This window comes from Oryctolagus cuniculus, chromosome 9 (genome assembly GCF_964237555.1).
Source record: "Oryctolagus cuniculus chromosome 9, mOryCun1.1, whole genome shotgun sequence".
NCBI lineage: Eukaryota > Metazoa > Chordata > Mammalia > Lagomorpha > Leporidae > Oryctolagus > Oryctolagus cuniculus.
Genome location: NC_091440.1, coordinates 71,022,988 through 71,045,200, shown reverse-complemented (window position 1 = coordinate 71,045,200; position 22,213 = coordinate 71,022,988). Strand labels below are relative to the sequence as shown.

Below are 22,213 nucleotides of genomic sequence, written 5' to 3'. Positions count from 1 at the left end.
TCCTTACTTATCAGTGCAGCAGCATATTTGTCAAGTAAGATATTGGAGAAATGAGATCCACTTCTAATTAAAATGTTTTAATCCTAAACAAATCTTTGTGAGAAACTGAATTGTCAATGCTGAATGTCTTGAATTTGAATAAGTGATACAACAATAAGGCAAGGACAAATTTACTTCACAAATGTAATCACTGGACAAAATTTAGAGTTGCCTAAGGATGTACTTTACAAAACAATTAAACAGAAAGTTGAAAAAGGGAAAGACTGCTGTGATCAGAGAATCTGTGTGCTGTACTCTTTCTTCCATTAATCTTATTCAGAAACTATGAGTATATAGTCAATTTCAGATAATTTTCCTACTTTACATAGTGAGAACCTTGGAAAATCTCAATTGATTTAATATGGTACTTTTCATTATAATGAGATTTCTAAATTTCAGCCTTCCCAACTTAAGAAGAAAATACAGAGAAGGCAATCTGGGGAGGAAACGGAGTTGGGGTGCATGTCTGGTGTTTTTACACAGAGATTCAGATACTTACAAGGCATTGCATGGTATATGCTTGGCCAATACTGTCCACTGTCTCTCTTTAACCAAACACGAACTGTCCTACAACAGAAGAAAAAAATGGGTGCGTGAAAACACAGTATGCTTAATTATGGCAAAATGCTGATATACAGAAAGCAAACCTCTTCATATTATACACATATTATGTCTCAACACATTAAGTATATGCCTTAACCACATATATGTACACACATGCCTATCTAAAAAATGTATATATGTATGTATATGTACATATATGTATGTACACATGCCTCTCTAAAAATCCTATATTCCTTAAATTTAAAGCTTTTGTAGATTTAGAACTACCTACGATTCTGTGAAAATCACTCTCATATACACACACACACACACACACATTTAATTGTAATAGTATTTTGAAAGCTATTATTTTCTTTGTTGTTGTTTTGCCTTTCCAAGCATCTGACCTTTGCCCTAGTCTGCTGGAAGCATACACCTGCCTAGGGAATTATTAGGTTTTCTAGTGAAGGAAGTGCAAGGAGATCAAATGAAATAATGTGCAGCATCTGACATGAAAGGAAGGATTACAGAGTAAGGCATAGTCTTGAAAGCCAGGTCATCATCCAGAGGCACAGTTTTTCTAAGCATGGTCAAGCAATGGTAAACTTTGATATTCTGATTTCCTGAGCTGGTAGGCAGGTCACGGGGCTCAGGGAGATCTGGAAGCAACAGCTGTGAATAAAGTTTCAAGCCAGCATGCTGGATAGGGACAAGGTACCCAGGAGAACTCAGAGAGCAGCAGCCAAAGGCAGTGCAGTCTGAACCAGCTAGGGAGATCATTAGATTCTGACCAACATGAAAAGGCCAACCATGAAGGCCACCAACCTTGATATCATCTGCATTTGCCATGGCACAAGACAAACACACCCTCTGGACCAGAGAATATGGCGGACCTCAAACCAAGGGAAATGGTCCCACTGCTGCTCCCACAGAAGCCACATACCTTGCCCCACTCCCTTAAATCATCCCAAATATAAAAGTAGACTGAGAAATTGAGCATTTTTCTCCCAGAGAGAGTTGGACAATCTTATCTAAAGAGATTATTTAAGGGCCGGTGTGTGGTGCAGCAGGTTAAAGCCCTGGCCTGAAGTGCCGGCATCCCATATGGGTGCCAGTTATAGTCCTGGCTGCTCCTCTTCCAATCCAGCTCTCTGCTGTGGCCTGGGATAGCAGTAGAAGATGGCCCAAGTCCTTGGGTCCCTGAATTCACGTGGGAGACCTGGAAGAAGCTCCTGGCTCCTGGCTTCGGATTGGCATAGCTCCGGCTGTTGCGGCCATCTGGGGAGTGAACCAGTGGATGGAAGACCTCTCTCTCTCTGTCTCTACCTCTCTTTGTAACTCTGACTTTCAAATAAATAAAATACATCTTAAAAAAAAAGAGAGAGATTATTTAAGTCATTATACTGGACCAAATTTTAAACTGCATTGGATACTCTCCCCATGTGAATCGGTAGATCTCCTATAAATAAGTAGCAGGAAAAAGGCGAGACCAACTACAGGCACAATAAAGCAATGTTTTTTTCACTAAATGGCAACAAGTTATAATGTAGTGGTATGTACAGACACAGGCAAAATTTAGTGTTTGTGGTCAACTATACTAATTTATGAGGTGAACAGGTATAATGGTAAACTGGAGGGTGTTCTGGGCTCCTGAGTTCAGCCTGGCCTAGACCTGGCTGTTACAGCCATTTGAGAGGTAAACCAGGATATGGAAGATCTCTCTCTCTCTCTCTCTCTCCCCCTCTCCCTCTCCCTCTCCCTCTCTTTCTGTAACTGCCTTTCAAATGAATCTTTAAAGAAAGAAAGAAAGTCAGTGAATTATTAAAGAATACTTATATGCCAGCCAGATAACCTAGATTAAAAGAACAAATTCCTAGAAACATTCAATTTACCAAAAATGACTCAAGAATAATCTCAACACACCTCAAATCAATAATGAAAAACTTGCCAGCAAAGAAAAGTGCAGACCACATGGCCTCACAGCTGAAATCAACCAAACATCTGGGAGGAAATACTTTATCATACATTCTAAGAGACCAGTATTATCTGATAGGAAGGAAGGAAGGAAGGCAGGGAGGTAGGGAGGGAGGGAGGGGAGAAAGAGAGAGAAAGAAAAGAGTCACATTGAAGCCAATAGATGTCAGTGTGTTGGGGAAGAAAAATGCATGCTTGTTGAAGGGAAAGTGTCCCCCCAGTCATCCAACCACACACACACACACACACACACACGCATACCCCAAAAGGGCCAGCTGCACTGCACTGTCCACTCTCCCCCTCTTTCTCTGCCTTAAGCTCCCCCCAGTTAGGCAACAAGACACTAGGAGAGCCAGGAAATGGGCAATTTGCATCTCAAAGTCCAGCAGCTGGACTATTTTGGGAAGAACATAACCTGTGGTTTGCCAACTGCAAAGCTGGTGTCCCATATCAGTGCGCCAGTTCAGGTCCTGGCTCCTTTGCTTCTTGTCTAGCTCCCTGCTAATGTGCCTATCAAGGCAGCAGAAGGTGCCCCAAGTGCTTGGGCCCCTGCTACCATGTGGAAGACCAGATGAAATTCTGGGCTCCTGGCTTTGGCCTGGCCCAGTCCTGGCTGTTATGACCATTTGGGGAGAGAACCAGCAGGTGGAAGATTTCTCTCTCTACCCTCACACCCCCGTCAAGGTAAGGAGATATTCATGCTGTTACACCAGCATCTAACTCTGAGTATGGAGCCCGGGGTCAGAGAAAGCTTCTTGGAAAGGATGTGGTCTTAGAAGCGGATGAACAGCAAGCAGAGAGTGGAGACTGGAGAGGCAGGGTGGGCTCCTACTAGAAGCAGCCCAGCAGCTCAAGGAGGCAAGAGCAGTAAGAGCAGCGAGAAAAAAGCCAAAGAGGTTGGCATGAGGCCACCAAGGGTCTTGGAGTCCATCAGGAAGATTCTGGATTTTACTTTGAGGACAATGAAATCCACTGAGGATAAGCAGAGAAATTTGTTTGGGGGAAGCCTGGTTACTCTGATGTAACCAGTTTGGAAGATGTGGGCAGCAAATTTAAAAAAAGAGGAGGTCCTAGAAGAGAGATGACAACAGATTTTAGAGCATTCCAGAAGAAGCATCTGGGCTTGCAGGGTGACTGGATGTGGGCTGCCACATAAATGGTAGGTGGTGCCATCTGATTGTTGTGGAGGGCAATGTTGAGTTCATCTTGAACAATCTGTGGACTGCTATGGTTTCAATGCCCCCCCGCCATATGCCAAAAAAAAAGTTCATGCATTAAAAACTTAATACCCAAATTCATATTATTAATGATATTTGGAGGTAGGACCTTTGGGAGAATAAGGTGAAATGAGGTCCCAGGTGTGGGGGGAGGCCCATGGCATTAGTGGCTTTATAAGAAGAGGAAGAGAGATCTGAGATGGCTCACTTGCTCCATCTTGCCAAATTACAATGCATATTTGTGAGGCTGATGCAGGCCTTATCATATGCCAGGCACATGCCAGCACCACAAACTTGGACTTCTCAGCCTGCAGAACCATGAGCCAAATATTCTTTATAAATCACCCCCTCTCAGGTATTTTGTTACAGTAACAGAAAACAGACTAAGAGAGGACTAAGCAGTCTACTTGGTTTGGGAGTCACAGCATATAAGTAATAAGATCAGTGACTAAGGAGAAAAGATAACCAACGACAACCCTTTGAGTAACACTAATATCTTGTGTAGAGAGAAAACATCTGTGAAGAACCTAGAGCAGGTCACCAAAGAGGTTCAAGAAAAATCCTTCTTTACTTCTCACACACAAAATGTGTCCTGATTTTTGGCTTGAAATATAAGGTCATCAAAAACATCCCTAAGAATCAAACCAAATTTATAGTAAAAACATGCTGACAACAGAATCCTTTAAGTCTATATAAGTCTATATCCTATATAAGTCTATATAGGTCGCTGTTCTAAGAAGAAAGGGCAGATGCAGGTAGTGACAAACACTATACCACAGGTTGCTAAGCTACTGAATAAAATAAGATGGGGTATCTACCCATGTTGAAATCCAGGCTTTTAAAAATGTGCCCTAGAATGATGCAACCTTCACAGTTACCATAGTGATGAGCTTCATTTCCCAGGGGACAATTGTTATTTTTGCCACCACTGAAGTAACTTGGGGTAAGGGAGTGGGGGAGTGAATCTCAGTGTTTTCTGAAGACCCTGAATTTCCAGGGAATAATTTTCTAATAGATTATACATTGCAACAGCAACACAAACAGAAGGAAGGAAGCCCCTAACGATCTGCAAACTAATGGAGAAACTTTGAGGAACAGGAAGTCAGCTGGTATCCTTTTGTAGTTTTTTTTTTTTTTCAGTGATTTGTCTAAAAGCAAAAAAAGGCCTCTAGTGCATAGACTGTTGTGAAAATTCTTAGAGATCTTATCTGAAAGACTTTTTACAAATGCTTATTTCTTTATGATTAACAGATCTTTCTGATTACTTGTAATAAGAATAAACAATCAGGTTCCCAATAACTGCAACCAGATCACATATGTTGATGCTTTTTAAAGTTTGTAGAAAAAATGGATGAAAAATAAGTTTATTTTGGTGCCAAAAAATACTTGAAATCCACACAACTTTTGTTCCTAACACATATTTTTCACGAACTTTCTGAAGACTGGATAGTAAATAAACTTAATCAAAACACACTGTGCATCTCTGGTATCCAGGGTTTCTCCACAGACGGACAGAAGCTGCTATGGAGAAAGTGCCAGTGAATTAAGGCAGCCAGAGGGTTAAACTGCAGGGCTGTAGCTGGGTCCTGTCCAGCTCTGGTCCCCTCTGCCAGGCAGAGTTCCCAGCAATGCAGACCCTGTTCTAAGAGACTTGAACAACTTTACTGAATCAGAGACACCTGGATTTTTTTTTTTCCTCTTCATTGTAGCAACCCAGCAATTGGCTGAAGAAAAAGTGTGGCTCTTTTATATTTCAACACCTTGGGTTGTTAATGACATTCTGGTTTTACACATATTAATGGCCACTCTGATCACTTGGAGTCCTGTGCATCATTATTACAGCTATCTCCCCTCTGCATTTTAATCAACTAGGTCATTTCTCCTAATCCAAAGGCTACAAAAAAGCCTTCACAATTTAGAATCTTAAAAAATCACAATCAAGTGACAATATTTTTAGTGTTTTTTAAGTCTGTAAAACAAAGTCTCATAGATTAAAGAGATCTATACACCAGGTAAAAAGTTGGGTGAAAGCAAACACAAAATGCCTGTAATTGTGTTTCTCAGTATGTAGCAAGAGCCTGGAGAGCAAGACACCCCCACACAGTCTTCAATCTAACTAGCATGATTAGTATGAAGCACTATTTTGTGTTTGCAAATAGTGTTCCTGCACTGTATACTTGTTTTTGTATATTTTGTTTTCTTGGTAATTTCACTCTTAGTGGCTAATGCTTAATCATTTCTGTCATTGGATAATTATGGATTTGGGGTGTTTTTTTAAGATCTATTTATTTATTTGAAAGGCAGAATTACAGAGAGGCAGAGGCACAGAGAGAAAGAGGGAAAGAAAGAGAGAGGTCTTCCATCCACTAGTTCACTCCCCAGATGATAACAACGGCCAGAGCTGGGCCTATCTGAAGCCAAAAGCCAGGAGCTTCTTCCAGGTCTCCCACCCGGGGTGCAAGGGCCCAAGTACTTGGGCCATCTTCTACTGCTTTCCCAGGCCATAGCAGAGAGCTGGATCGGAAGTGGAGCAGCCAGGACTGGAACTGGTGCTTATATGGGATGCTCGCACTACATGCAACGGCTTTACCCACCATGCCACAGGGCCAGCCCCTAGTTGTGTGTTTTACACTTCCCAGACTCCCTCCTTCTTGCCAGTGTTACATGAACATCCACTTTCCTTTGTATGCTTGACTCTCCTATGAAACCTTCAGGACTTACTCTGGCAAAACTCAGCTCAGCATCGCACTGTACCTTGTATAGGCCTAGGTCACAACAGGCCACACAAGCAGTCAACACTAGAGCAGGTCCACCCTCCTATGCCTGAGACATTGAATCCATTGAGGACTTTTAAGATTTTTATCTTGGAATATTTTTATCTTTTATTTTTTTAAAGTACTACCAATACTTGGATTTTCTATCATATGCATAGAGGAGGAGCTTGAAAAGGCCTTATAAATATGTAAAAGAAAGAAAAAAGTACAAGAAAGGAAAGAGAAGAAACAGACACCCATCTGCACACAATGGAGAGGAAGACCCCCTGCAGGGAGGCACTAGGAACAGCAATGCAGAAGAGCAGAGAGGCTGGACAACAGCCCTGACTGGCAGCATCAGCAATGATATCTGCTCCTCAGCCAGGGTCCCCCACAGGTAAGAGAAACCTGAGTATAAACCCTGAACTATCAGTCTAAGCATTTCAATAATATGAGAGCATTCATCTCATCACTGAGTAGGAAGAAGCTGGATGATAGCATTAGGGGAATAACACAGATTTAAATATTATACTTGGCTCCATACACAGTGGGAAGACATGGTCTGTGTGTTACTACTCAACACTGTATTCCTACGGCCTGCCACAGTGGCAGGTACGTGACAAATGCTCAATAGGGACCTAATGAAATACTAAAATAAAGGAACAGTGATTCAGAGGATGCCACTGGCTGCACTGCTTTGAATCTGCAGCCAGATTTACGGTTCTCTTCCAGGACAATCACTTTAAAAACAGCAGACCTGGGAGGAGGGGAAATGGAACGTCACTGTTTAATGGGAACAGAGTTTCTGTTGGGGCTACTGAAAAAGTTATGGACATAGATAGTGGTAATGTTTGCACAATATTGTGATTACAATTAATGCCACTGAATTGTGTACTTAAAATGGTAACTTTTGTCATATATATTTTACCACACACATAAAAACTAAACACCAGAATGTCTATCTCTCCAAAACTGCAGTCTTCATGGATTTACCAAAGAAGCAGCAATTAAAAGTTAGCTGTGGACACATCAGCCCTGGAACAGGTCAGCAAACAGCCTCTTGGCTAAAAATGTGTAAAAGGAATTCACTGGCCCACTCCAGCGCAGTAGGGTGGCAAGACACCTATTCAGCACTCAAACCAACTGGAACTTAGGGTTTGGAGGAATTAGAATTAGACGTGGTACCCTAAAGAAGAAACAAAAACAGAGTTTCTGAACCACGTGTGCATGGGTAAGATTACATAATGAAAAGAGGTATTTACAAAAGATTACTTTGGCAGCAGTGAACAACTTGGATTAGACAAGAGAAAAACCAAAGGCCGCAAGACCGGTTGAGAGCCTCCTATGGCAACCAACCTGTATGAATACAGGAGTGGCAAGAGAACAGAGAATAAAGACCTGGTATGTTTCCAAGAAAAATCAGGAGAAGGGGAAGGAGCCAAAGGAGGCTACACCTTTTCTAGTCTGGAGAAGGCATCCTGATGATGGAGCCTCATTGCAGTACACACTTCACACTCACATTTTAGAAATAAGAAGAGGCCTCATAAAATGGAATCATTTTCCCAAGAGACAAACTGGAAAATCTTACTTTCAGCAGTGCAACAAAACAGATATCCGGAAAGTTCTTCTGCATTAAAATCATCAAAATGCAAGATAAGATAAAGAATTTGTTTTTGTCATTTTTTTAAATGCTGCAAGATACTTGAAAGAAGGGAATCTGCAGATCCCCAAATCCCAAGAGTTTTTAATTCAAGTGTTAAACCTCAGGAGTTTCTGTTGAATCCTAGAGATACCAAGTACCCATTTTAACGCTACACTGGGCATGGCAAGGAAAATATGAGGTACTACAAAGCTAAAATCTATGGATAGTTTTTTCATAATACACAATTCCCATGATTTTTTTAGAAACCCTAAGTATGCATGGATTTCAAATTATTTTGCACCAGAATTAGTTCACCTTTTAATTCCATCTTCACAAATCCTTGTAAAAGATAAGGCCTAGGTCTGGACACAGATGGAAAATTTAAAAAGAGACCCTATTTGGGGCTGAGCCACTGCTCAGAATGCTCATACCCAATATTGTAGTGCCTGGGATCAAGTCCCACCTCTGCTTTAGATGCAGCTTCTGTTAACGCACCTGGGAGGCAGCCAGTGATGGACCCAAGTGCTTGGGTCCTTGCCACTCATGTGGGAGACCCAGATACTGTTTCTGGCTCCTGGCTTTGGCCTGGCTCAGACCTGGCTGTTGTGGAGATTTGGGAAGTGAGCCAGTAGATGAAGATCTCTGTCTCTGTCATTCTACCTTTCAAATAAAGAAATCTTTAAAAATAAATACATAAAAGAGACCACATTTAAAGCTGGATCCACAAAGAGTACACCTTTAGTGTTAAGGGAGAATGAGAAATAAATTCTCCCGTGCACAAAGGGAGCAGCAAGGAAATTTGGGTACAAAAGTAAAAAAACAAGACTCAAGCTATCACAGGCCACATACAACAGTCTTCTTTGGCAGCACTGAAGAGATTATGAATAGCGAAATAGTGTATACTCATTCAGTAAGTTCTGAAAATGGACAATCTTGGATAATCTGTTATGTTTTAAAAAGTTTGAACAGTTGAGACTGTTATAATATGCCCAACTATTAAAAAACTGGTATATAGTATCAGAATAATTTTGCTTGGAAACTATTTTAAAGTTCCCATGGCAAATATTCTTGATATAAATATGATAGTATATGTCAATGATGAAGGAGACAAGAACATATGGGCTTCTTTAAAGTTGTTATAGTGGATGAAAATGCCTATTTTTGCATTGCTTAAATGCATTTCAGTAGAAGACTAAATCCTTCTCTACTGGAGAACACTAAATGGCCTAAAATAATTCAGATTCCATACTAAATAATCTACATTATTTCCAGCACCCATTGACTATTCTGCTTTAGACAAAGAGACAAGTATTGAGTTTTTAGGTGGAAGCATAAAAGCCTTTACAATCCAACCTCTTTTAAAAAGTAACGAATCATAGTTCTCACACATTTTTAAGCACAGCTGACATGTTTTATAGTAGTAAAGGCAGGTAAAAAATAGGAAAATCAAAAAGACAAATGATATTACATCTTTACTTTGCCAAGTCAAATAAACATGTAACAGTAGCTGCTGTCCTCTACAGTGTTTCTTGATATAAAGTGCTGATTTAGAATGAATGACTGAAAAACATCTCATGTTATCTTGAGAAACCACAGTACACAGGTAATCCCTCCCTTCTATAATCGACCTTTCTTCCATTGGGTTTTGGAGATAGATAATATATATTCACTAATGCTAATAAACCCCATAGATCAATATTGGATGAACCTTTCCCATAAATTTCCACAAATTGTACATCAATGCATCATAGTCGTATGGTGTGAAAAGAGAGAGATGAACCTACAATAGCAAATTTTATTTAGATGTTGGTTGGAGAAAAGTCTATTACCGGAAGTAATAAATTATATCTTGACTGCCTTGATTTTAAACTGTGCCAACAGAAAAGCCTACAAGTAAGCCCATTAAATGCACACAGAAGCCAGGGGGAACAGAACCTTCTGTTTATTAGTCAACCTTTATTAATGTTTTTGTGGGTGAAGTGGGGTAAAAGTAATAGCTGCAATTCAATTACTTTCTAAAATTCTCTTCAAGAATTCATTAAATTGCAAAACAATTCTCAAATTCATTGAGAATCTTGAACTAAGACTGACAAGCCACAATTCCATTCCATCAAAGGCCATCATACAGGCATGGTATGTAAATTACTGCTCAATATAATATGTACCAGAATCAAGTTAAGCCCTATAAAAATAAAAGTCTGAAAAGCTTAGCATTACACCCAAGCTTTCCACCAGGCAGCTTCTCCCAAGGAGTTCTATATGTAATAAAATGAATGAAATCAGCATTTTCTGACTCACACAGCATAGCTTTTCATGAATGGGTACTTATGTGTAAAGATGGATTAACTCTCTGATCTCATTTTAATGAGTTTCTCTTTGTCTTTGAGGGACTACATTGCACAGAAGCTCAATCACTCTGCTCTGTAGTCATTTAAAATCAATCCACTTAGGACTTTTGAGAAATGCACTTATTTGGGCATATTAAATTCAGCAAAATTTAAAGTGAGAAAATAGTTTAAATAATGTAAAGTCACTTCTTCCATCCAATAGGCTGCCAAGCCCTGTCAAAACTACTTCCTTACTGTAAGTAACAGGGGTCCACTCTCTGCTATCCATGCTGCCTTATTCTCACTCACTGATACCTTAAAGAGCCCCTGAGCTGCCTCCTAACTCCCATTTCATCCTTCTCTGACCCCCATTTCACCCAGCAACTGACATGTTCTTTCTAAATTGCAAAGATTCATTCTCTCTCTCTGTCCCTCCTTCTCTCTGCATCTCAAATAAGTAAAAATAAATTTAAAATATTTTAAAGGGCAAGCACTGGGTCCAGCAGTTCTAACACAGACTGGGATGCCCACATCCCATATCAGAAGGCCAGGGTTTAGTCCCATTTTGCTCCCAATTCCAGCTTCCTGCTTATCTGGACCCTGGAAGGCAGCAGTAATGGTTCAGGTAGTTGGGTCCCTGTTGCCTACATGGGAGACATCAGTTGAGGTCCCACTTCCCAGCTCTGGCCTGGTCCAGGATAGGCCAGGCCATTGCAGCATATGGCAAATAAACTAGTACATAGGAGCTCTCTGTCTGCCTGCCTGTCTGCTTCTCATATAAAATACAAAAATAATTATGTCACAACCTTCAAAAATAATTGAGGATCAAGTCCAATTCTATGGTCCACCAAGCCCTCCAGGATCTGACTTTTGTCTGCTTTTTGGACCTAGGTAAAACCCTAGTTGCCCAATATTGGCTAGCCCCATACTCTACTAAGCTACTCTTAGTTCTCTAATTTTTTTCTGCCGAACCTTTGGATTTCATAGCTCAGGAAAAACCACAACTACAAAAACAACTGCAAAAGTGGTGAGTTAAACATAGGGTTGCCAACTTTTTATTTGCCAAGAATGAATTTCAAACAAAAACAAAACCTGCAATTTGCTAGCACTTTCATTTTGTAAAGATTAAGGACTGGTCTTACAATTTGAAAGCTTTCATAAATGTAATTTCAAAAATAAAAAAAACTCATTGTATTGTCCTTTTTTTATTTCCCATGCAATGATATAAAAACTTATGCCTCATAGTGTTCAATGAAATCACTCTGCTAACTCATATCTTATGTCACAGGACAGGCTGGCTCTCAAGCTGAAGCATCTGTCCCTCCTCCAACCCCTTTTTCATGTGCATAACTAGTATATCCTTCAGCAGTTACCTTACAGGCAAGTCCACTTCAAATTTTAACATGCCTGGAGATATTGTTAAAATGCAGATTCTGGTCACAAATATTTTGTCCTATATTTCTAGAAGCTTTATGGTTCAGGTTTTTCACTTAAGTCTCCTTTGTGTTCATTTTTGTACATGGTATAAAATATAGAATGAAGTTCATTTTTTTTGCTGTGAATATCAAATAATTTGCACATCATTTGTTAAAGCAACTATCATTTCTCAGCTGACTTGCCTTCGTTCCTCTGTCAAAAATCAGCTGATCCAGGGCCAGCATTTGGTACAGCAGCTAAGAGGACACGTGGGACACCTGCATTTCATATTAGAATGCCTGGGTTGGAGTCCCAGTCTGCTTCCCATTCCATCTTCCTGCTAATGTGCACCCTAGGAAGCTATCATGCACCCTAGGAGGATATCAGGGTCCCTGATACCCACATAGAAACTCAGATTGAGTTCCTGGTTCCTGGCTTCAGCCAGGCCAAACCTTGGTTGTTGCAGGCATTTGGGAAATGATATATATTTCTCCCTCTGCATTTCAAATAAATAAAACTAATAAAAATATTTTTAGAAATCAACTGACCATCTGTGTGTGGGTCTTTTCCTGGACTCTAGTCCACTGATCTATTTGTCTAGGCCAAGCTATCTCACATATAGCACGATGGCTCATGATTCAGAGACAAAGAGCATTCTGAGCAAATGACAAAGGATGTGGAATGTCCCCAACATTTCTGATGTTTGCCTGTGTTTCCTTTCCTCTGCTGTACTGTATGCTTTGCCTTTATTAGCCTTAGGTAAATATACTTTGTGAAGTCTTGTGAGCCCTTTCAATTAACTGACCCTGGGAAATTGCTGCAATGATTTTGCTTTCCATGAGTAAAGAGACATTTCTTACTTCAGAGCCAAAAAACTAGCTGTTTTCCATCCTGCCCACATGGGTCAAGGTCAATTCCCTCATTGCCCTTTCTGCTAGGATGGCACATTCCAAGTTTTACTGACCATAGCCTACAGGTCCATTTTGATAAGATTTAGTTAACCATGGCTAGAGATAAAGAAAAGTAATTGCAAAATGGGGGGTTTTTAAGTCTAAAACATGTTTACAAATCAGTTTATGTGTTAGTATATTAATGTTTCTATGTATGAATATGGATTACAAAGGTAGCTGAAGTGACTGATTGACCTGAAGATAAGTAAAAGCCAGAATTACTTCCCTTCCATTAAGAGAGTCAAGCCAGATTAAAATATATGGGAGGGGCTGGGGTTGTGGCACTGCAGGTTAATCTGCCACCTGCAACACCAACGTCTCATGTGAGCACTGGTTCAGCTGCTCCACTTCCAATCCAGTTCCCTGCTAACATGCCTGGGAAAACAGCAAATACGGCCCAAGTGCCTAGGCCCCACCACCTATGAGGGAGACCTGAATGGAGTTTCAGGCTCCTAGCTTCAGGCTGGACCAGCCTCAGCTGATGTGGCTATTTGGGGAGTGAATCAGTGGCTGGAAGATCTCTCCCTGCCTTTCAAATAAAATCAGTACTATAATATATATATATATATATATATATATATGTTATATATATATTACATATATATTATACATATATTATATATATGGGGAGAGAGGGAGAGGGGGGGAGAGAGAGAGAGAGAGACCATCTCTTCCCCTCTCCTTCTGTTAGTTGAGAAAGTTAAATATTAGTAGAACAATAACAATATATTTAGGATTTTTTATGTGAAACATTGTGTTTTACTTGTTTTACATTATTTCAACCTCACAAAAGTTCTAGGAAAGATATCTTGCTTTCATTTCCATTTTAGAAGTGAAGACATTAATGTGATTATGATCCCCCATCCAGAGAGAGGAAGAACCAGGAATTACCCTCACGCAGCAGGACTCCAAAGCTTGAGTTATGCAGGTTGAACATCCTTTATCTGAAATGCTTGGAACCAGAAGCATTTCAAATTTTAGATCCCAGTGGAAAGAACAGGTCTTCAAAGAAGGAGGTACCTTTCTCTGAAGGGAGGAGAGAACCTCCACTTTGACTATGACCTTGTCTAAACAAGATAAGAGTCGGAGAACTCAAGGGGCTTCCATAGCCTTGGAAACTCATGACTGGAGCATAGGGAGATTACTGAGGCCATAAACAAGAGTGTCAATTTGTAAAGTCAACAACAGGAGTCACTGTGCACTTACTCCTCATGTAGGATCTCTGTCCTTAGCGTGCTGTACATTGAGACTTAATGCTATAACGAGTACTCAAACAGTATATTTCACTTTGTGTTTCTATGGGGGTGCAAACTGTTGAAAGCTTTACTTAATGTATACTAAACTGATCTTCTGTAAAAAAAAAAAAAAGAAGAAGAAGAAGAAGAAGAAGAAGAAATTATCAATTCCCAACTTGACTCTCACTGGGATTAAACATGACAATAGGTCTGATCTGATTTCATCATCATTTAAAAAATCATCTATTATTTTTCACTTTATGTTTCTGTGTGGGAGCAAACTGTTGAAATCTTTACTTAATGTATGCTAAACTGATCTTCTGTAGATAAAGAGAATCGAAAATGAATCTTCATGTGAATGGAAGGGGAGAGAGAATGGGAGAGGGGAGGGTTGAGGGTGGGAGGGAAGTCATGGGGGGGAAGCCATTGTAATCCATAAGCTGTACTTTGGAAATTTATATTCATTAAATAAAAGTTAAAAAAAAATTTTAGATCCCAGGTTTGGGTTTTTAGATATTTTGCTTACAGATTTTGAAATTTGCAGATACATGAAGTATCTTCGGGATGGAACACAAGTCCGAACAAGAAACTCATTTATGTTTCATAAAGTCTATACCTTGTATTATACACATAGCCTGAAGGTAATTTCATACAATATTTTTGGTGCACTTCTGCATTGATTACGACCAGGCACATTAAGTCAGGTATTGAATATTCCACATGGCTTCAGGCTGGCACTCAAAATGTTCTGGATTTTGGAGCATTTCAGATGTTGGATTTTTGGATTAGGGATGTTCAAAATGTGCCACAAAACTTATCTGAATTTTGAATGCTCACAAAGGAATAAACCAGAACATGAGGACAAAAGGTAAAAATGGAGTAAGTTAGGTGAGAAGCTTTCACTATTTAGAAACCAAAAGACAGGAATCCAAAGAAAACAGCTTACAGGCATTTACAGCACCTTGCACAGTGCATTACTTGGATATGGATTTGATATCTTGTGATATCAAAACATGCTGCTCTGTGAAATTCTCTCAATTAATAAAGCTGCTGTTCTTCACAGGCTGGTATAAGATAGAATGATCACTCCATAATTTAGCTCTGAACTCTTCTGAAGCCAAGTAAAAGGTTTGGGGCTTCTTTCTGGGGATACTCTGCACACTTCACCGTCCTTTCCTTCAGCCAGCATCGACAGCGCGGATGAAAGACACTTATTCCAACCATAGCATACCCAATTGCTTTCAGCAGTGCACAGTTTTTGCAACAAAGTCCTCCCTGTCTTAGTAAAGTTATTTCAGCGCCAATATATGAGAAGAATCAGCCTTAGCCATTTTCAATTTTAAAATATTAAATTATAAAAGTTTAACTTCTTACCTAGATTCTTGATATGTTAAAAATCTTTGTTTATTGGCCGGCGCCGCGGCTCACTAGGTTAATCCTCTGCCTAGCGGCGCCGGCATACCGGGTTCTAGTCCCGGTCGGGGCGCCGGATTCTGTCCCGGTTGCCCCTCTTCCAGGCCAGCTCTCTGCTGTGGCCAGGGAGTGCAGTGGAGGATGGCCCAAGTGCTTAGGCCCTGCACCCCATGGGAGACCAGGAAAAGCACCTGGCTCCTGGCTCCTGCCATCGGATCAGCACGGTGCGCCGGCCGCAGCACGCCGGCCACGGCGGCCATTGGAGGGTGAACCAACAGCAAAGGAAGACCTTTCTCTCTCTGTCTCTCTCTCTCACTGTCCACTCTGCCTGTCAAAAAAAAAAAAAAAATCTTTGTTTATTGAAAGTCTAAAGCACTATTTTTTCTTCATTTTGAAAAGCATGTATTTAACATGAACCATGACTAGCACTAGAAATGACAAGAGAGTAAAAATGGGTCCCAGAGCACACAGAATTGGATTTTCATCCACTGTTTCCAAAATACACCCCTCTAAGGCTTTCCAAGACCACATTACTAGTTCTTGGCGTTGTTAAGGCCACTTAACAGTATTTTCTTAGAGACAGAGAGAGATACGAAGATAATGAAACAGAAGTAGAATCCAGTTTTTTGATCTTCAGTTTTGGAAGCTAGTCTCAAAAATAAACATCTATGTTGCTCAAGGCAATAGATTTTATTTTAAATTTTAAAAATTATTTATTTTTATTTGAGAGACAAGAGCTCTGAGCTGCTGATTCAATCCCCAGATGCCTGCAATAGGCAGGGCAAGAAATAGTAACACACTCTATGCCTCCCATGTGCACAGTAGGGACCCAAGTACTTAGCCATCAACTGCTGCCTCCCACAGTGTACATTAGCAGGAAGCTAGAGTTAGGAGTAGAGCTGGGGTCTTGAACCCCGGGCACTGTGATAAGAGATGTAGGCATCCAACTGGTGTCTTAACTGCTACAACGAACACCTGCCCCAGAAGATTTTAAAATGTAATAACTAACATTTATTGAGCTATTTCATTGTGGCAAACTCAGTTTTAATCATTTCATGAGAAATTACTTGATCTGATTTTTTTTAAGTTTTTTAAAAAAATTTTTTTTGAAAGAGAGTTACAGAGAAAGGTGGAGAGAGAGGAGAGAGAGAGAGAGGCGCCCTCCATCTGCTGGTTCACTCCCAAAATGGCTGCAATGGCTGGAGCTGAGCTGATCCAAAGCCAGGAGCCAGAAGTTTCTTCCAGGTCTCCCACATGGGTGCAGGGGCCCAAAGACTTGGGGCATCCTTTGCTGCTTTCCCAGGCACATTATCAGTGAGCTGCATTGCAAGTGGGACTCAAACTGGTGCCCATATGGGTTGCCAGCTCTGCAGCTCAGGGCTTTAATCCACTGTACCACAGTGCTGGCCCCTATTTGATTTAATCTTTACAATCATCGTATAAATTGGCACTATTACTATGTTTATTTTAGAGATTATGATGAAATAAACACAGAGAAGTCATTTGTTTACTCTCTTAGGAATTAAAGGAATCAGAATTCAAACCCCAACAGCCTGTCTCCAGGGCCATCCTATTAACAGCCAGTCTCTAGTATATACAGATCCAAGTTATGTCCTGCTAGTAAAATGGTGCAGTCTTATCTGTGGTGCCATCTTAAGTCCCAGGCATCATCTTAGGCTCTGGTCCCCGATACCATCTTGCATAGTAAGCGTCGGTCCTAAGCCCAGACTGACTTGCTGTAAGTCAGGTGACCAAATGGCCTAACCACAAGTGTCAGCTCCACCCCCACCCTAACAGGATTCACTGCTCCCACTTCCCTACTCCCTGCAAGAGCATAACAGGACCTGCTTCCTACACATGTGCACTCTTGACTCTCTCTCGCTCTCTCTCTTGCTTTCTTGCCCTCGCCCTCTGGCCTGTCAGGTTTCTCCCTCCTGACAATAAACCTTTCCTTTAACTCCAATGTTTGGTCTGTTTTGTGGTGGACTTATATGTCCAAATTAGCATGTTAAAAATGTCTTATGCGGCTGGCACTGTGACATAGTGGGCCAAAGCCTCTGCCCATGGCGCCAGCATCCCATATGGGCACCAGTTCAAGTCCTGGCTGCTCCTCTTCCAATCCAGCTCTCTGCTATGGCCTGGGAAAGCAGTAGAAGATGGTCTAAGCACTTGGGCCCCTGCACCCACGAGAGACCTGGTTCCTGCTTCGGACTGACCCAGCTCCTGCTGCTGTAGCCTTTGAGGAGTGAACTGGCAGATGGAAGACCTCTCTGTCTCTCCCTTTTTCTGTCAGTAAATCTACCTCTCAAGATAAATAAATAAAATATAAAAAGAAAAGTCTTACGTGTAACAGAAGGATAGATAAATTATAAATATGGTATGGTAAAATGTGGTACCATAACCATTTAATTATTTGTTTCCAAATAATTACCTCATTCTATTTATTAAAATAAATATCAGTTGTTTAAAGAATTATATGTGAGCATCTGGAACAGAGTTGATGCATAGAATCCCTCCCCTCATCATTTTTTTTCTAAAATGACACAACTAATTGAACAGAGAAGATTCTCTAAATGAATTGGCCACTTACCCAGAGCCTCATTCATGAACCTGAACCCTTAGTCAGTGGGAAATGGTGAGGGAAAAAGCACAGTGAGTAGAGAGCCCAGCCAGCAGCCAGTTTCCAGAATATCAACAATAAGGTTGCTGCCATTCATCAATTATTGAGGGCCAGAAACCCTACTAAGTGCCTTAACCCATTAACAAATGTCGGTATTACTAGCCCCACGGGGTAAAGCAGTGCTCAGAGGTTGAACAAGATGATCAACGTTATACAGCTAAGAAGCAGCAAAGCTGGATCTGAAACACACTGGTGATCAGACTCAAGGATAAATTCTTAATCAATCCACTCTATAAACAGGAGCCAAGTCCTCAGGATCCCCTCCTCAGAACCTACAACGAGTTCCTGAATTGGAGCAGACCAGTGCTGGAGAACCAGCTGTGCTAGTGCTTCTGCCTGGATGGCAATACCAGACAACTACGCAGGCCTCAAGTGGCCACAGCAGACACAAAAGGGACACTGTTCCAGAACAAAGGTGAACTCTGTCCTGCAGCTGTCTCCCACAGCCTACAGACTATTAGAGTTCTAAGATGCCAATGAAAAATTACAGTAAATCTCACCCCCTTCCCCCGCCAATTTTGGCCTAGCATAGAAAGACTAAGTGAACAACGTCCTACACAATCTCTGACAAAGCATATTTCAGTTACCGATGTTGAACACACTACGCCTCACTTGGCTCAGAGGAAACAAGCGAACTAGACAAAAGATTTAATATTTTAAGAGGAAAAATCTGAATCACTAAAGAAACAAGACAAGTTTGCAAACTGTAAGACTCAAAAGGACACTACATCACTGATTTTTTTTTTCAATTTATTTATTTATTTATTTTGACAGGCAGAATTAGACAGTGAGAGAGAGAGAGACAGAGATAAAGGTCTTCCTTCCATTGGTTCACCTCCCAAATGGCTGCTGCGGCCAGTGCGCTGTGCTGATCCAAAGCCAGGAGCCAGGTGCTTCCTCCTGGTCTCCCATGCAGGTGCAGGGCCCAAGCACTTGGGCCATCCTCCACTGCACTCCTGAGCTACAGCAGGGAGCTGGACTGGAAGAGGAGCAACCGGGACAGAATCCGGCGCCCCAACCGGGACTAGAACCCGGAGCGCTGGCACCGCAGGCAGAGGGTTAGCCTAGTGAGCCGCGGTGCCGGCCAACATCACTGAATTTTTTTAAAAGAAGTTACTGCTAATGAAGGTGAAAGGGGGCAATAGGAAGTAGTATTTGAAAGTGAAAAGGCAAAGCTGGTAGTGTAAGAGGCAGTCAAATGCAGACTGGCTACTTACAGGTGCCTGAGAAGATAGGCTCAATGAAATCTCCTGGAATGCAAAGGAAAATAATGAAAAACAGGGATTATTAAATGAGGTAATGTGTGCAAGCATGACAGGTATATAGCAGTTGTTCAAAACATGTACATAAAGAAGAAAATAGCATTGCAAACACTGTGGTGAACTGAAAAAAAGGAAAAACAGAAAGGAAACCTCACCAGGTTAAAACACCAAAATCATTAAAATAAAAAAAAAAACTAAGTCTGATAACAAGCTGGCAAGAAATCCTCAGAGATCAAAAATAAGAAAGTGTATAATCTTTGCCCCAAAAGTTCCACTTCTAGAAATGTAGTCTACATTCACATGCTATAAAAGTAAGAAATCATACATGGGAATAATTTGATTCATTTTCTCAGTTCAGTATTTTGTTATTGAATTAGTGATTAAATGAAATAGACTTGATTCAGCAAAGGACTAGAAAATGGATAGTTCTGGGATAGTTCAGTAATCCGCTATCTGTGATGCCTGAGGTTCCTGTGTATTGCTCCTCTGTCACCTTCAATATGCTGGTATCATCATGGTAAGTGAATACAAGGTTAATGTGATTAATATACAGAAAGTGATCTTAACTGTACTAAGGTCAAAAGAACAGAAGAATTAAAGAAACCCATTGGGGCCAGCACTGTGGCACAACAGGTTAAACTATTGCCTGCAGTACTGGCATTCCATATGGGTACTGGTTCAAGTCCAGCAGCTCCATGTTGCTGTGGATACGTTCTGAGAAGAGCAGCACAGTGGGGCTCTTCCATCACTCAGCTCCCTCCAGCTGGAGCTAGCCTCCCCACTCCAAGAACCAAAACAGAAAAACCTGGACACTCAGGGTTCAGAGTTAGGGATGCTTGTGAGTTATTTTAATTGTATACACAAAATCAACAGAACAGGCTTCGCGATTGTTCAAAATAAGGCTTCTGCTCTCAGAGGCAAGAGACGGCGGAGTCACCACATAGACACCGGGAGTCGGGGGAAAGCGGGTCAGAGGCGAGCAGCCCGTAGACTCGTTTATTTCAGTTGGTACAGCAGCTTATGTAACTGAGGCAGTTCAAGGGGTTCAATCTGGTCAAGGGGCAGTTTATGCCCTAACCAATCACAGCCTGTTGCCAGGCAGGCTCCTTCGCCAGGTGGTTTCCCAGGTGGTTTCCGAAGCCATTCCTGAGTAACTGACGCTCGCTTGCCAGCGGCCACCTTGGCATGGCCTTCTCATTCCACCACATTTCCCCCTTTTCGTTTATTTTTGAGCAACGGAAGGCATGATTCTTGGCCATACCATTGTTGACCCCGTTTCCATGTGGTCTCTATACGCGGCTGTGCCTGTCTTAGGTTGTCCCCCAGGGGATCTTACCCGTCATTGACTAACCAGCCCTCAAAACAGAAGACCACAGGAGTGCTTGCTCAGATGGGGGTAGGAATGAGGAACAATGGTAATCAGGAATGGTATGACCACATGCAGGCTGTGGGCTGTTTGAGTGGCTGACCAGAGCTAGGGAGTATAAAGCAGTAGCGGATGTGGCTATGGGCAGTTCCTCAGGGAAGGATGACAGGGCAGGGGCTTGACAGTCGGTAGCAGGTGCATTCGCTAACAAGGCGGACTCTCAGTCTTGTTCAGCTGGTTCTGGTTGACTGTCAGTTGCAGGCTTGATGTTTCTGGCTGGTACCCAAATGGGCTGTCCCGCATTCTCTGGAAAGACACAAGCATATCCTCAGCCCTTGCTTAGCAGAAACCTTTCTACAGGCGTTGGAATCCAGGGCCTGAATTCTGTGTCCGCTCAGACATTAATGGCAAACATGCAGGTGGGATGGGGTCTAGCAGCTGCCCTGAGAGCCTGGGGTACCCGGGGATGACCACAAAAACATGGGGACCCTTACTGGGTGCGGATGGGATGACCTCGTGTGGGTTATTGCCTCGAGGTCATCTAAGTTCATCCCACGGATATTTGGGGGGTGGCTGACTAGGCATTGCTGCCTTCTCTGCTGTCCTGTCATTTTCACTGTCAGAGCTCTCTCCCTCAGTCATCAACTGTTGCCTGTGAGGCAGCGGCCTGGAGTGACAGGCTCTTATCACTCACAGATTCATTACGTTTGGTAATCTGGGTGGGTTTCTGAGAGGGGGGCATCCTTCCCATGTTTGAGCGCTTAAGAGCAGTGCACCATGCCAACTCTAGCCAAAGGAAAAGACACACAGAGCACTGCTGCCATAACAAAACAAATTCCTAGCACCTCAGGGGCTGATGGCATTCTGCAGGGGGTTCCCTACGTTAGACAAACAGACAGTGGTGTATCAGATATTAAGTATGTCCTGAGCTTAGTGGGGGACTTCCTTGATTCGTTAGGTCAAGGCCGTACGCCCACACGGTGTCTCCGAAGCGTCACCTCCCTCGAGTGAGGGAAGATGACTTGGTTCCGAATTCTGGGATGATCAGTCCCTTATGTGAATTCACCAGGCAAACTGAAAGTAAAAGGAGGAGCCAAGAAGTGGCGTTATGCTTCTGGGCAGTGTGTGCCTAACTTGGGGTCACTTCAAGGGAGGACAGGGACAAGGGAAAGGGGCGTAGAAGCAGGTTCTGTGCTCACCTTCACAGAACTGAACAACACACAAAACACCGAGGGGCCTACTTGCTGAAATCAAGGGGGGACCTCGCCAAGTCCGACATGCTGTCTCTCAGTCACGTTGGGCGCCAGATGTTGCTCCCTGCTAATGTGCCTAAGGAAAGCAGCAGCAGATGTCCCAAGTATCTGGGCCACTGCTACCCACATAGAGACATGAAAGA

General features: G+C 41.9%; 1 protein-coding gene across 5 annotated transcripts in view; it reads right to left on the bottom strand.

Annotated features, from left to right (window-relative positions):
* WDFY2 (WD repeat and FYVE domain containing 2) overlaps positions 1-22,213 on the bottom strand; it is a 195,031-nt gene that overhangs the window by 117,324 nt on the left and 55,494 nt on the right. For all 5 annotated transcript variants that reach the window (XR_011378806.1, XM_070048896.1, XM_002720738.5 and 2 more), the window contains exon 2: positions 539-606. Coding sequence is in view for 4 of the 5 variants with exons in the window: in XM_070048896.1 (XP_069904997.1) it covers positions 539-606 (68 nt within the window). In the remaining variant the exon portion in view is untranslated. The remainder of the gene's footprint in view (positions 1-538; positions 607-22,213) is intronic.